Source organism: Protopterus annectens, chromosome 1.part1 (assembly GCF_019279795.1).
Source record: "Protopterus annectens isolate FY-2018-M chromosome 1.part1, PAN1.0, whole genome shotgun sequence".
In the NCBI taxonomy this organism is placed as follows: domain Eukaryota; kingdom Metazoa; phylum Chordata; order Ceratodontiformes; family Protopteridae; genus Protopterus; species Protopterus annectens.
In genome coordinates, this window is record NC_056726.1 from 117073488 (window position 1) to 117089739 (window position 16252).

The 16252-nt window shown below is 39.8% G+C and overlaps 1 protein-coding gene across 2 annotated transcripts in view; it reads left to right on the forward strand.

Annotated features, from left to right (window-relative positions):
• Positions 1–16252, forward strand: part of SH3BGRL2 (SH3 domain binding glutamate rich protein like 2) — a 453595-nt gene that overhangs the window by 305914 nt on the left and 131429 nt on the right. For both annotated transcript variants that reach the window (XM_044073724.1, XM_044073719.1), the window contains exon 2: positions 2590–2775. In XM_044073724.1, the coding sequence (XP_043929659.1) occupies positions 2590–2775 (186 nt within the window). The remainder of the gene's footprint in view (positions 1–2589; positions 2776–16252) is intronic.

The following is a 16252-nucleotide window of genomic DNA, read 5'->3' on the forward strand; positions in this document are numbered from 1 at the left end:
TAGATTAACGTTTACTGCAAGGCCCATGAGAATTCTTTATTGGGCAAAGTAAGGTGTATAAACGGGGTGAGAGGCTTACTTGTTGTGCAGGGTATAGATGGTGGTGTGAGACCTAGTCAGGTACCTCTGCCCTCACCTTCAGGCATCCTATATCCTTTCATACCTTTATGCCACAGCATATGAACTGTGCCAAGCGTAAGGTAACCATTCATGAATGGAGAATGGACCCTAGCATCTTCCACACTCTAGTCATAGATTAGAATTCCAGAGGGAAATCTGCTTGCTTCAAAGAAGAGCTAGCAGTTTGGAGAAATTTTGGACTGGATACCTATGCAAGGAAACATGAGCGGCCAGTGCATTCTCTGTCCCCTGACAGATGGGTCTTCTCTACATCTACTCACTGATAAACTTAATCTCCAAAGTGTTGCTTAAAGAGTGAATGGAACAAGGCTTATATTTGCAGCTGTGCTGTGGTTAAGATAACTGTGGTTCTTCCTTTTAGTTCACAAGTTTGTGTATTATGGAAATGAGGTCTGTGATCAGCCCACACAAAAACCTATCTAGCAGCTTGAATAGGCTAAGCCTGATTTCCCCCTCCCCACTTACTCTAGTTTTCTCACTAAAAGTACTGTACATCTTATATGGAGTCCAAACTCTAGAAAATAATATATGGCTAAATAAAAGAGATCTTCCTCTCAGCCCAGTTAATGAAGAGTTAAGATTCTTTTTTCCTTTAGGAAACGTTATTAAAGTGCTTATACTGAAGAATTGTAAAAGGTTGTTTGATGGGTGGAAAAGTGAACTACAGCAAGTGAACCAAAACAGTTTGATTTTTAAATTTAAATAATTTTGTAATTGCAGTTGTTTCTAGTTTATGCTATTCAGCTGTCAAGGTATTTTTCACTAGAAAAACTGAGCTCCCTGGTAGCATTCTAATGCTGGATGGGGTAGTATACATCAGTGGTACTGTGTACATTAGTGGTAACTGGAAAATTAATTTGTCTACAAAATAAATGGACAATGCATTTTAGATTCATTACTGCAGTTTCCAATTTGTCTACAGAGTTCTGCACAGTCAAGTAGTTTATTGCCACTCATTATGACTGGTAATAATGCAGTCATACCAGTTGATTTGAACAGCACTTTAAGCTAAATTTTTAAATTAGTTTTACAGAATTTTCTTGGGCAGCCTCACAGCAAGAGTTTCTCTGGTTTGATTCTCAGCTGGGGTGCCTTCTGTGCGGAGTCTGCATGTCTACCCTGTGGTCGCGTGGGTTTTCTCCAGGTGCTCCGGTTTCCTTCCACATCCCAAATACATGTTGTAGGTGGATTGGACACTTTAACTTGGCCCTAGGTGTGAGTGTGTGCATGTGTGTGCCTTCTGTGGAAGGTTGGGCGCGGGGCTGGCAACCCAACACCATAAAACTCCACTGCCAATCGTTCTGCAGACCGTTGTTCCACTGTGGTGACCCCTAACCGGGATAAGCCAAAAGGAGATGATGATGAGTTTTACAGAATTCTCTTACAAATTATAGATGCCTTTAGAAGTTTGCCTAATTGCACTGCCAGACTACTACAATGTGAGTGAGCTGACATGGGAGCTACAGCAGATCTGAGACTGAAATACATGTTTAGGACAATGATCGGTGCACTACGACTCTTGTGAATGGGTGATAACTTCAGGAGTGTTTGAGACTACCACACTGGGGTGAACCATTATGTTTATTGCACATGCACACAGGTCAGCACAAAAAAACAAGTGTGGTATCAAAGTGTTTGGGGCCTAACAGTTTCAAACTTTAAATTTATGTCTGATTTTCCTTTATACATGTTTATCAGGAGCCTATATTACCCAGTTTAAGGCATGTAAGAGCTCACTTTTTGTAAACAGGCTTTGAATGTTGATGCTATTGTAATCTGTATGCATATCCATCTGGACTCACTCTTGAATCAGTTTGTAACAAAACAAATATGGATTGTTGTAATTTTGCTGCTGTTTGTGTCGGATCGTCTGTTTAACATTAGCCAGCTTTTGCAGTATAAAAAACTACTCATGTAAAACAAGAAATTGAAGACTTTTCACTGCTGAATATTTGATTGCAGTATTTCCACTTATCTTAATTCGAAAGAGAAAGATACATACTGTTGCAATATATTTTTGTAAGTCGCAAGCACAGTCCTCCAAACATTTGGAATTTTGTGTTTCTATGTTTTCTTCAAATGCTTAGGTTTCTGCATAAAGTGTGCATAAGATAGTGCTTACAGCCTGGAAGTGCGTTTGGTTCTCTGTAGTCATGCATACGGGGTATAAGCATTAAAGACATTTTCAGTATTTTTTTTATTTTAATTCTGGATCAGTATTAGGGAGATAATACCATAAAGTTAATTGTTGTGGATTATAGCATTTTCATCAATGAGCTAGACTGCTAGCTATGTCTAGTTAGTGGAAATCAAAAAGCAAGATGATAGCATAGGATGCAATGTGAAATTATATAACTTGGAGGTATTGTTACTTGTGACAAAAACGCTACTAAGTTTGTGTTGGCAGTGTGATGTAAAATCACTTTGTATTTTCCTGTTTTCTTACAGATCAAGAAGAGGCAGCAAGAGATTCTGGATTTTCTTGAAGTCCACAAGATTGATTTTGCAGAGGTTGATATTACTATGGTAGAGGGCCAGAGGATATGGATGTACAAGAACATTCCCAAAGAGAAGCAGCCATCACAAGGCAATCCACTGCCACCTCAAATATTCAATGGCAATCAGTACTGTGGGGTAAGTAAGTTCCTATCTTAACACTTGTAGGTAGAGAGCACAGAACAGATATTGGATGGTGGTGGTGACATAGGGTATCTGGTAGAACCCCTGCATCACTGATGTTTGGGTTATTAGGTAGCATCCAGGGTAGTATGGGTGATGCCCTGTGCATTTATTGTGTCTGGTAGTGGAGTTGATTGAGTAACACTGAAAAGGTTTATACAGGGAGGCTGATTTGGCACTGTTGTGGAAAACCAGCTGATGTTTACATCACCTAAGATGATAGTTTCAAGTGGTACATGGAAGGATAACCAATAGAGAACTTGGGAACCACTTTATTTGAGCATACATTGCCTAATGATACTTGATTAATTTTGTATTAAGTTAGCCACCATTCTCAATCACTAAAATGCAAGGAAGACTTGAGATACAGATATGCCCATGTATCTCTGACAAGCTAAAGAAACTTAAAAACTCAGAGACAAAGCACTGTATCCATGGGTAAGATAGATTCAGTTGTGACAAACTTCCATTTGTGTCTAGTCCCTATAGGTCCAGTTGATAGATGTGCTCAACAAGTGCTGAGACTGCAGCATGGGAGGGTGGTGCAGTTCTCATTGCCTGATCTGAAAGGGATCTTAACAGCTCACTGGCAGATACTCTGGCCCATTAACTAGGGTGGTTGAGTCACAGCTTAAGTAGATGGTGCAAGTTTCAACTGAAACAAGAGGGCTTCTTAGAATGAATTGCAGATTTGCTCACCTGGCCATCGCCAGACTTCAAGCAAGCATAAAATGGTGTGTTCCATGCCACCAGCCACCCTGAACCATCATCTAAAGATGGATCAGAGTAGTGTCCATCTGATGCAGAGCAGCAGACTTCATGATGCTGCTTGTACCTCACAATACCCCCCACTCTGGTGTACCACCTTTGTCTTGCCACATAATTTTCAGGTGTTGCCACTTACACCTCCAAAACTTGTCTAAAGTTATATTCCTATTTTGCAAGTATGCTTTGTGAAGCTGTATATAGCAAACACTAGTTTAGGTTAGAAAACACTAGTTTAGGTTGTTCTGAACATTCTGTGCTGTTTAAGACACAATTTTTCTGAGATATTCTAAAAAAATAGTTATTTAGTGCACTGAGCATGCCCTGCTGCACTCTTGGTATGCTGTCCTTCTGTGTGTGACTGTCTGCTTGTTGCCTTCCTATTTTCCCCACTTTCTATACAGCTTTTTTTTGCCCCATTTTATGTATTGGACACGTTTCCATTAATGTTAACAATTACATGTACCCTTATATCATTATGTGCTGCTTTGTGCCATCTTACTGAGGGACATGTTAGTATGTCAGTTATAGCTCTGTATAAATGACTTTATTTCAGTATGCAGCAGTCAGTGAGATAGCATTTTTAGCTCTCACAATATTAGTACAAAGTAACGTGGCCACTCTATGGATTGGGATTTGCACTTTTTATGTTCTTGTTTCACTGCATAGATGAGTCTGCTTGCATGTTTGCTGCACTGCTGAGCTATGTAGACTATAACACAATTACCTGCATGAAAGCGCTGCCTGCTTCACTTTAGATATTTGTTTAGTGTATGCAATACTGCAAACTGCCTTGAAACGGTGCAAGCTTTGCGCAAGAATGCAGTGCGACGATATGAATCCCAGCTCTAATATATTGTGATTATCTCTATTTGCTGTAGAGGTAATTTTTAGTAGTTGGATTTTTCTTCATTCATGTAGCATGCTAGCATGAAGTAGCTACTGATGTTTATTTATTTATTTATTTATTTGTGAATTGTTAACTGCAAAGATTTTAAAGCTTAATTAATATTTGACTTGATGTATTTAAATTGTATTGGTAATGTCTGGAGCATCTTTGTTTTACAACTGATTTCTTCTTCCTTTGTACCCCTCATGATAAAGTTGCAAGTGATTTTGTTAAAGATTATAGTGTGCTGTTTAACTTTTTAGTTTCACTGTTTACTCTGTTTTTCTTTATAACTTCAACTGTACTATGATGTCATTGTAGGAACTGAGCAAAGATTTACATACAGCTGCAGAGCATTACATAGCTTACCTTTTTAGAAGAGCTGCGTCTTATTTACATAATGGTTTCACTGCTTCATCACCAGTGGTCTTTCATACATTTTGATCCCCCTCAGCTCAGGATAAAACAAAGGCTGGGGGCATCTCACTGTTCATAAAGGACAAGTACACTGCTAGACTGGTCCAATGACATGACTTGCTGCAGCTGCTTCTTACCCAACTAACCATAGGTTTAACCCCCTGTCATATCCCTGCTAGATACAGACCCCCTAAAATAAGTTTGGAAAACCACACCTACTGGAATCTCTTTACATTCATCCTAACGCCAGACTTATGGATGACTTCAACTACCCCTTCATAAACTGGAAGACTTGTACGACCCATAATTCACTTGTTGAGAGGTTTTTGGACTTTGTCAAAGCAAACACCCTAGGACAACTAGTTAGCTCCCCAGGTAGAGGTACAAATATCCTGGTATCCGCAGACATGGGGGGATGCTGCTCCCTCCCATGCATTAACTCCTCACTGGTAAGATCTAACCACAAAATGATCTCCTTTAGTATTAAAACTAACCTAGAACCTCCATCAAACTCCAAACCTGTTAAGAGCCTTGCTAAGGCCAATTACCTCAAATTAAGTGACAGCTTATTAAACTTACAAGCCCCTCTGAACCCAGATGACACTGATGCCTATTCTGAGCTACATACAATAACAATAACACCGTACAACCACATTCATAGGTACATAGAGGAGTCAGTACCTGTCTGAGTCAAACCTATGATTACTGGCAAAAGTAAACCATGCTGGTGGACCCCTACCATAAACAGGCTATTCAACAAAAGGAAAAAAAATCCTCTCCAAAGCCGAGAAGGAACAGAAAAAACAGTGCAAAAAGACACTCACCAGTCTAAGCAAACATATTAGAGAGCTGGTTAAATCTGCCAAAGCAAACTATAGGCAAAGATAGCCTCCCAGGTAAAAGATAAACATAAGGCTTTTTTGTTTGTTTTAATTTAATGTGCTAAATTAATCATGAACGGCAATACGTAACACCCATCTTGAAACTGTAGCAAACCTGCTGGCTGACAAGTTCATTTCAAACTTCTACCCCCTCATCACCTCCTACCACACTACCTGCTACCATCCCCCTACTTGACATTATGAGTGAACAAATCCTTACTGTGCTCGCTAATGCCAAAATTACAGCCTCCGTGGATCCTGGCAACATTCCAAGATGCTTCTTAAATAGCTGAAAAAAATAATTTATCAGGGCCTCTAGAAACCCTTTTTAACCACAGCCTCTGGATGGACTTTGTCCCAGAGGAATGCAACAGTTTTCCCTGTGCACAAGTGGGGAGGCCCATCAACTGATGCCGGGAACTATACACCCATAAGCTTGACCAGTCTTATCTGCAGTGGAGAGAGTTATAATAGACCTATCTGATCAATAACAACAGAGGAACTCTCCTAACACTGCACCAGACCCAATTTGGCTTTGTCAAAGGGAGGAGGTCTTATCTGCTGAATCTTGTGGACTTTGAGAAAGTTACCAGGGCCATGGATGAGGGTGACCTGATCAAAGCTTTCAACACAATTCCCCACTCTGGCATTATAGATAAACTTACTGAGTTAGGGAAAAGCCCCCAAACTGGCTCACTGTCAGGACACATGTCTGGATAGATGAAGCCACTCCCAATAAAAACCTGTTACTAGCGGTGACCCACAGGGCTCAGTGTTGGGACCCCTACTGTTTGATATATACTTCTCTGAAGTGAAAGGGAATGTTGGGAGCCTCTGCCTTACCAAGTTCACAGATGACTGCAAGCTGGGAGCAATCACTGAATCCTCAGTCAATGTTGACATACTACAAACAGGCCTAAAAATGAAAAAATGACTGGTGCCAAAACCATGGTCTGAAACCAAATGCTAAAAAATGTGTAATCATACCCTTCGGTAAATCAGATATACCTGCAAATTACAATATTGTTAGCACACCCCTAAAATTAGACCTAGTGGTGAGGGACCTAGGAACACAGAAAGATAGTAACCTAAACTTTGACCACCAGAAAGCTGCAGTAGTGAGGAAATTCCTTCTCCATGTCTCAACTTATAAGTAAAGCCATGGCATCAAGATGAACAGAAGTCATACTCGGCCCCCATCAGGCCCATAATCACATACAATGCTCCCTTCTGCATGGACCAGAACAAGCACTTATACCAAGTGGAGTGACCCCAAAGGTTTCTCACTAAAAAAAATACAAACTTCAAAACCCATGCCTAATGCAGACTGACTAAAGGCCCTATCCCATTACTCCATCTCATATTGTTTATTAAGAGGGGACTTAAGCTTGACCCACAAGACATTCTCTGATCCAGCCCTGATGAAAATGTCACATATTCACAGGAAAAATTATACAAGGGTTAGATGTTCCATAGACCTGAACCTTATTTGTGACTCTTAACAGAAAATGCTGGAGACAGAAATTCCTATCCCGAAGGCTACCTCTTCTATGGGATAAACTTCCTATATTCATAAAAGAAATCCCATACATCACTCTCCTCAAAAAAAATTTGGATAAATGGATGGGGAGCCATAAATTCACTCCTGTGGTGCTGCCCATGTCCCTTATGGACAGAGGCAGTGTGTAAAATGACTCAGGGCAGCAACACCCAAAGACCCACTACCTTGACACTACCCTAGCCCATATCTGGGGAATTAAAATGTAATATTGCCATATCCTGTGCATTATTGGCTAAGGTTGTAAAGGCTGTTGTGCCATTAGCTTAGTAATCACCTATGAACCTGTTTGTTAATTTTCAGTGTGAAGTGTTCCATCTGCAAGAACTAGTTGAGAGTTTACCTTTCTAGGAAGAAAGAAACTAACTGTGATGCATTTGACATGGAAATGCAGTAGTTTATACATTAATTTAGATAGCGAGGCATTGTGGGTTCAGCCTTTCATGATGTCGTGGCAGGGATTTTCAGTTCTGAGACATGTTCAGGGGGCATCCTTGCCATCAAAATAAAATGCAAAAACAACATACTTTTTGCTTCAAAAATTGTATAATTTGGTGTTATGTATTATAAGGAGGTTATACTGAACCCCAAAGCTTTGTTAAACACGTGCTTTAGAACATGACCAGTGCACTTTAAGATGTACCAACAGAGATATTAACAGCACAACCTTTGAAGTCTAAGATTCCATTTCCAGAGGGGTTCTGGCTGTACATGAACGTTAATTGACGTGCTTATGGTTTAAATGCCATGTCTTTTGGGATATATGTAATTTAGATCTTAGTTTCTAACTTTTCAGATTAATATTGTATTTTTTTTTTTTTTGCTGTTAATGCTTTAATGAACGTGTTTCACTTAGGCTAAAACTTAGAGATTAACCCTGTAACATGTAATTAAGGCCATATTTGCTTTTAATAGTACTGTGTGGTATGTCTAACACACATATATGGCAATGTTGTGTTTATTTTTTATTTTTTTACATTTCTGAGCCAAAATATTCTTGCCAGAAACCTTCCATTATGTTTTACACTCCCAGAGAATGCACTTTTAAAAGACTGAATTAATGCCAGTAAACACAGTAAAATAACTTTGTGAGATTTTAAATACAGAACTCTATGTATAGAAATGAAATACACCAGTTATTTGGTTTGTACATACACTGACCATCCACATACTTCTTGGAGATCCACAATGGGAAAACAATGTTCTGTGACAGCTCAAGGCCTCTAGCTGTCCCTTATTTTATTTCTCTGTACAAGGTGGCCAGGATATCTGCCCATAGCTCTCAACCCCTTGCAGCAAGAAATCTGCAAAATCCATAGCCACAGTACCCAAATCTCCAAAAAATGTGGTTAAAAGCAGTAAGTTAAGAACAGCACATTTATTGGTACATAATCTGAATCACACCAAACAGCAGCAAACAATAAACCAAGCGCTTTCGCTCTGTTATTACCGAGCTTCTTCAAGGTTTTTTTTTTTTTTTTTTAACCTTGAAGAAGCTCGGTAATAACCGAGCGAAAGCGCTTGGTTTATTGTTTGCTGCTGTTTGGTGTGATTCAGATTACGTACCAATAAATGTGCTGTTCTTAACTTACTGCTTTTAACCACATTTTTTGGAGATTTGGGAACTGTGGCTGTGGATTTTGGTGATTCTTGGTCTTGTGTTCACATTTTTTGACATTCAGAGCAAGAAATCTGGACAAAGCCATAAAGAATGGGGGGACAAAGGACCAGAAATATGGACACTTTTTAAATATTGCTCTTACAAACTTAGAAAGTTGATAGAATAACAGGTTTTGCATTAGCATGCATTTTCTGAAGGGTATGAAGTCTGAAACTCAGATGTCTGTCATTATTTTCTAACTTCCATCCTCTATGATTTGGCAATAATTTGCCAGAAAATAACAATTTTATGAGTAATAAGCCAAAAATATGAGGCAAAAGTCTGGACATTCTTTGAAAATCTGTATACTTGAGAGGTATGATGTGTCATCTGGTATGTATGCTTAAACAAAACATCTAACCTCTCAAGTGCTGGAGTGATAGGGCCCTGTATGTTGTGTGTTCCACAAGGGATGTGCTTAGCCCATTACATGAAAGCATTACACAGACCTTACTATTTATGTATGCCTTGTTAATTACTGATAATATCAGTGCTGGAGATACCTGTCAACTGTTCCTGATTTTGTTTCAAATTTTAGCCCTGTCCCTCTTAACCCTTCCTAAAACTGGTGACTTTTGTCAAAAAGGTGGTGAATTACATATAATAAATAATGACAATAATTGAGTTGCAGACTTCTTTTACTTCAGAAAACTTATATTAATTCACATTTTCGTATTCTGCAAGGTTTTAGGTCAGTAGTAGTTATATTTTGAAAGTGTCCCTGTTGTTCCCTGATTCTGTCAAGACTTATCTCTGATTGTTTGAGATTTGTGGTGTTAGAGTGTGCTCGTGCTGGCAGTACATTTTAGACTGCATTACTGGTGGAATGCTGGAGCACTGCCATCTATAGGGGCAGAGTAGTAAATGTGTTTGTCACGTCATCGTTATTGGTATAGTTGAGAATAAAATAACAAACGTGACAGTATTTCCTTCTGTGCTTACAGATTTTGTCTTTGGGGCCAATAAACATCAGATGTGAATAGCTATCCCTTTTTATAAGCTCTTGGACATCATTTATAAATAATCAGATTAGAAGTATGTATATTTGGAGTTGGTGTAATGCATCATGTAGACAACACATCTGCACTGATTCTTTTTAAAAATACTAAGACAAGTTATGTTTATGTGGAAGGCTTTTTACCCCTTAACCACCTTCTACCTTTAAAACAGGGAGTTTTGAGGTTAAGGGGGGTGACAGTTATCCATGCAAGTGGAATTAACAATAATTATTACAGAACCAGTTTTCTACTTTAAGTCAAAATAAGTTTAAATGCCTACATGAGTAAACATTGATCAGATTAGTGCAGTATGTATACAGGGATCAAATTATATAAGTAGTGTTTATACTCAGAGGGTTTCCCAGTGGGAGTGGGTGTACATCAGGATTCTACTCTTCACCCACTCCTGTTAACATTGATAATGGAATGTATTAGCAAAGTTGTAGGTCAAGTTGCTGCATGCAGATGATGTGACATTACAAGCAGTCTCTGAACTGGAGCTTCAGCGAATTATAGGGGTCTGGAATGCAAAACTGAAGGCAAATGGGATGAAACTGAGTACAAACAAAAGTGTGGTCATGGCAACAAACAGGGGAATCAAAAGAGGCTGAACACCTGAGACAGGAGGGAAATAGTGGAACAGGTTAACAGACTCAGGTTGTGTGGGTACTGTGGTTGAGGACGTCCAAATGAGGAGGTCAGAGCTAGAATCAGAGATGTTGTGGCCAACTGCCACAAAATGTCATGGGTCTATATTAAAAGACTGAAGAGGTGTTTCAGCGAACACCTCTTGGTCGATGCGTAATGAGTGAATGCACTAAAGCGAGAATGTTCAAAACAGCGATTTCTTTCCCTGGAAAAGAAATCACTTGGCCATCCCCATGTGTTCGCCGTTTCCCTCACTGTAGTGCGATCTCGGAGTTGGTATATTTAGTTAGGGGGGTATGGGGGGGGGTGAAGCTCCCCATGTTGTTATGTTTTAAAGTGTGTGTGTGTTTGTGCTAGCGGTTTCTTTCCCAGGGAAAGAAACCACTGTTTTGAGAGTTCGTGCTTTAGTGCATTCGCTCATTACATGTCGACCAAGAGGTGTTTGCTGAAACACCTCTTCAGTCTTTTAATATAGACCCAATGTCATTGGTAATTTGTGACAAAAGAATGCCAAATAAGTTGAAAAGTAAAGTGTACAAAACAGTGATGTGAGCAGTGCTGCTTTCTGTATAGTACAGAAACCTGGGCAGTAAAGGCTAAGGAAGCTTGAGGTGATGGAGGTGCTTGAGATGGGTAGTACTCTGCATATTATGGAGAGATGAGAAATACACATCAGAACCAAAGCCATACTCACCTTATTTGCAGAGAAGATCAAGAAGAAACTTGAGCCTTGGGATCATTCCAGTTGTGACAAGTGTTTGGACAAGTGCGTACCAAAAGGGTCATTATACTCCTTGACTGGCCTAATCAGCACCCAGCTCAAGTATAATAATTACATACCTCAACCTGGATTCCATACCTTTAGATATAAGATGTATAAGGAAAAAGGGCTTTCTTCCAGTTGTGGATACATGGTGATGAAAGGACAGTCCATTTTCAGCCTAGGTTCATAGATCTCTGAGAGTGGGATCAGATTTCAGGAATGTGCTAGTTACAAGGGACTCATGGTTGCTACAGGATGTTTGTTTAGGCGAGGTCATCTTACGGGGTCATAGTGTCATCTGCAAACTTGCTAGCCTCAAACCCTTAACATTAGCTTTGATTTTTGAAAAGTAAATGCCAAATAAGACTGGCCTGATCAGGGAAGCCTGGAGTACACTGCTAGTGACAGATCTTTTGGAGGAGGTAGAGCAGCCCACCCTAATTTCCTAAGTTCTGTTTGGGAGACAAATTGCTTTCCAATGAGTTGCATGGGGATGTATATTTAGCTTATTGATTTTATCTGATAGCTGGGTGTGGGATGGTGTTGAATGCCTTTATAAGGACTAGATTTGTAGTGTGTGCTGATCTGCTCTCATCCATTGCTACAGTAACTTTTTCAAAGAATTCAACAAGATTAAGTAGGCAGGATCTGCCCTTGATGAATTCAAACAGGTTTGGGTCCAGAGTCGGTTTGATACCTGTATCCCTATTTATTAATTCCATAATGATCCTTTCCATAGCCTTATTGATGAGGCTGGTCAGGCTTATGGATATGTAATTCCCTGGGTCCATTGAAGGGCTCCTTATTGAAGTGTTGGTACTCATAACACTGTGTGCCAAAACAGGGAGGGGGAACCCTTAAAAATCCATGAGAAGAGCAAATCTCAAACATCACTCTTCTCTTTGAAACTTTTTTTGCTATGGGCAAGTTTTGCTGCACACTCTGATGTGGGGTTCAAGCCCCCCCCCAACTTATACCACTCTGCAATAGACACACCTCAGAGGAATGAGATTATAATGAGAAATGTGTATGTCAGACTTGATGTATGTAAATCTGTTTTTGGCCATTCAGTCTCCTTATTATAAGACTTGCTAAAGTGGGTCCCAACATTTCAGTTACCCAACTGAAGCACTGTTTTTTGCAAATGAATGACTTTTGTTGTCCCTCATTCATCTATAATGAAGCCTGTTTTGTGATAAACATTGTTTGGTAGATGCTCTTCGGGGATGCTTTATACCCTGTGTATAATATTTACAAATTTCACTTTCCGTAACCATAGCATGCCCCCACCCATTGTGGTGCATGATATAGCAACAATGCATAGCGATGTTTGTAGGAAATGTGTATGTTTATATAGAGAAGTGCTATAAGCTGGCAGTAGAAGTAGAAAAGTCCAGTGTTTAAAGGTATAACCTGCAGCAGTTGTAGGAGTTCATACCTCTAGAGACTTTATTAGTGTTGGGCCATATGCATTACATGATTTCATTTTATGTATATGTAGATATTAGGCTGTTGAGTTTACTATGGTAACAATGGGAGTGGGTCTGACAGAATTTTCTGAGTTCAGCAAGAGAAAGTTAGCTGTCTTAATTACCATATGCATAGCTATTCTGGTTAGTGCAAGAGTAATGATAATTTATACTACTACATGATTGACCCTAAAAAGTCGTGTCTGTAAGGCACTTTATTTACAGTGTTTACAAAGGAAATTCAGTTGCAGTTCCATATGGCACTCATGGACTGAACATCAGTACATGAGCATATGGTGGAGAACAGCTGTCAGGTAAGACTGTATACTGTATGTTGAATGGTTGTTTGTGATGTGTAGTAGCAGCTCCTGGATCTGTGCCTATTTCTTCCTTGGTACTGATTTGACCCACCTCTGAATGACCTGCAGATGTAATTAACTAGGTATTTTTTTATGGTCCTCAGGAGTGTTATTGATGTCCATTTTCTGGACATCAAGGAAAAGTGCCTTCTATGTCTAAGACTCTACAATGTTTTGGCTGTTTGGATGTCTTGACACTAAGAGGCCGTTTGTGTTGTCTTGACACTAAGAGGTCGATTGTGTTCCACTATGAGAGTAGGTACTTGGGAGAATATTTATTTTCTTCCAGCACTGGTGCTGCTGTGGCATGGTTGAACATGCAAGTAGCTGCTTGAGAAGAACATTAACAGGGTATCTGTGGCAGCAAAGTAATCAGTGCTAGCAGTTCCTTCATGGTTATTACAAGTGATGGTTTGTTACCATTTCTGACAGCTAAATGATGCTGTCTTCACGGTACTCTGGCTAGAAGGCAGTTGCATCCAGTATGCTAGGAGGTTGGAAGACATTGCAGGCACTGTCTAACTCTGCCCTCTGAAAAATCACTAATAGTATGATTGGAATGTAGATCTAACCCCTATTTTAGGGTTTGTCAGAAGAGAAATCACTTGGTGGAGACAGCAAATATCCTTAAATCCAGATCTCCCCTTTCCCAGCGCTTTCCAAAGCAGTCCTTCACAATAGATGCCTAAGACTTTGTTTGAGGAGCAGTTTCAGGAGGTATAAAAATGCAAAGTGTGTAGGAAACCCAGGGCAGATAAAAGCACATAAATATCAAGGAGATGCTTGCCCTGATCAAGGCACTTGACTCTCTGAACACCATCTTTGGACTCTGGGACCTCTTCAAGTCGTTCTAGATAATAGCACAGCCGTGTGGTACTTCAACAAGCAAGGGAGAATCAGATCATCCCCCCTTTGCAGACTAGCCATGTTAGCTTGGGATATACATTCACAGTACAATCTTGCTCACAGACCTCCTACATTCCATCAGAGTAAATTCCATGGCAGACAAGTTGAGCAGGACAAGGGCAAACCCTCATAAATGGAAAGTAGATCAGGGATCTTCCAAAATTTGATTCATCTGTGGAGAGTTCTTCAGGTAGACCTGTCTGCCTTCTGTCTGAGCAATCAATTGGCAAAAATCTGTACCAGGACTCCATGCAAGAAGTCCTGGAAGACAGATGCTTTTTTTTTTTTTTTGACAGGAATATTCCTGTATGCCTTTTCACCCTTTCCACTAATATCCAGGGCAGGTACTTCTGAAGATTCACAAGGAATCTCCCAAGGTCATTGTGGTGACTCCTTCTGATCCAGACAACCATGGTTCTTCCTTCGTTTGGAAATGGCCAGGGACAATTACCACAAGCTTCTTCACAGAATGAATCTATCAACACAAGAACAGGGGTGTTTGATATACCCCAGCATCAATCATCTTCACTTAACCGTAGATGATGAAGTCTTAATTCCTTTTGGGCACCTGTTTACTGAGGATGTGCAGCAGGTACTAACTGAGGCAAGAAGGCCTGCTACTAGAAAACATATATTAGCAATGGAAACGGTGTTCTAGTTGGTGCCCATAACATAACTAGCATCCATTAAGAGTTAGTTGTTCTCTGGTTTTCCAATATTTGTGAGTTACTATCCTGTGGCCTTTCTTATTCCTTTATTAAGGATCAGTTATCAGCCATTTCAGCATGTCTGCCCATGGATCCTCCTGTTTTAAGGCAGTCTTATGTCAAAATGCTCTTGAAATGGGTTTTGCATAATAGGCCTCTGAATAAACTGGTGGGCACCTCTTTGAGATCTTAATTTTGTGTTACAGAAGCTAAAGCTTGCTCCATTTGAACCAGCTAGTCTGGCTGACTTGAGGTCCATAAGATTGGAAATCAGATTTACTTATTGCTCTGACCTCTACAAAAAGAGTATCCAAGTTTCAAGCTCTTATGGTGAGTCAAACTACTTCATTTTACATATGGACACACTTTCTTTGAGAAGAACTCATCCTCCTTTTATCACTAAAGTGGCATCAGTGTTTACTTTAATCCAAACTATCCATCTCCCTGTTTACTTTCCTGAATCAAAAAATGAGGGAGAAAGGATACCCCGTACCTTGGATGTCCACAGACAACTCTCGTACTATCTTGACAGAACTGAATCCTTTAGATTTTTGGATCAATTGTTCATTTCTTGTGAAGGTAAGAAGAGATGACCTGTGTTGAAACAGACTGTTTTCAAATGGTTGTCTAAGGCTGTTACCTTTTGTTATACTCACTGTTGACAAATCCATTCCAGGCAGAGTCAAGACCACTCTACAAGGGCTTTGGCTTCATCTATGGCTTTTTGGAAAGGGTTGGATTCTAAAAGAATTCTAGAAGTTGTTACTTGTTCTTCTGTACATAGTTTTATAAAACACTATAAGCTTGATTCCTTCTCTAGTTGTAGGTCAAGCTTTGCTAGGACCTTTCTCCAGGGGCTCCTAGACCCTTCTCCTTCATCTCCCAGATGTAGTTAGCTGTGATAATCTACCCATATAGCTAAGGCTATTGTAGCAATTAGCACTATCCAGAACATTGTACAGTTGTATAAGATGAACTTAGTTATTTATGTATTTGTTTTTTTATGAGCAAGAAAGTCCTGAAGTCACTTCCTTCTAGCTGCTATTCATCTGCTTGGTGCTGGCCAATCAGCAGCCAGAGGAAGGTGTGGGAGAGAGACAAAGCTTTTGAAGCAGGCCAGTTGCTGCTTTCAGGGCAGGAGGAAACAACCACAAAAAATCCAGAAGTGACTGCTTCATAGTGGAATTTAGTGGAATTTGAACATCCGTTATGGTAATTTCTTACATGACTATACTTTCTCAGTCTCTTATGTTTCATGTATTGCTGTTAGATTGTATATGCTGCTTTGAGACTCAGTGCTCTACGAATCGTTTTTCACTTTGTTGGTTTGCTCTTAGCTCAAAATGTCATTGCTGTACAAGTGGGCACAGAGGCTAAAGGATGTAGGTTATAGGGCCAGTACCCTGGAGAGT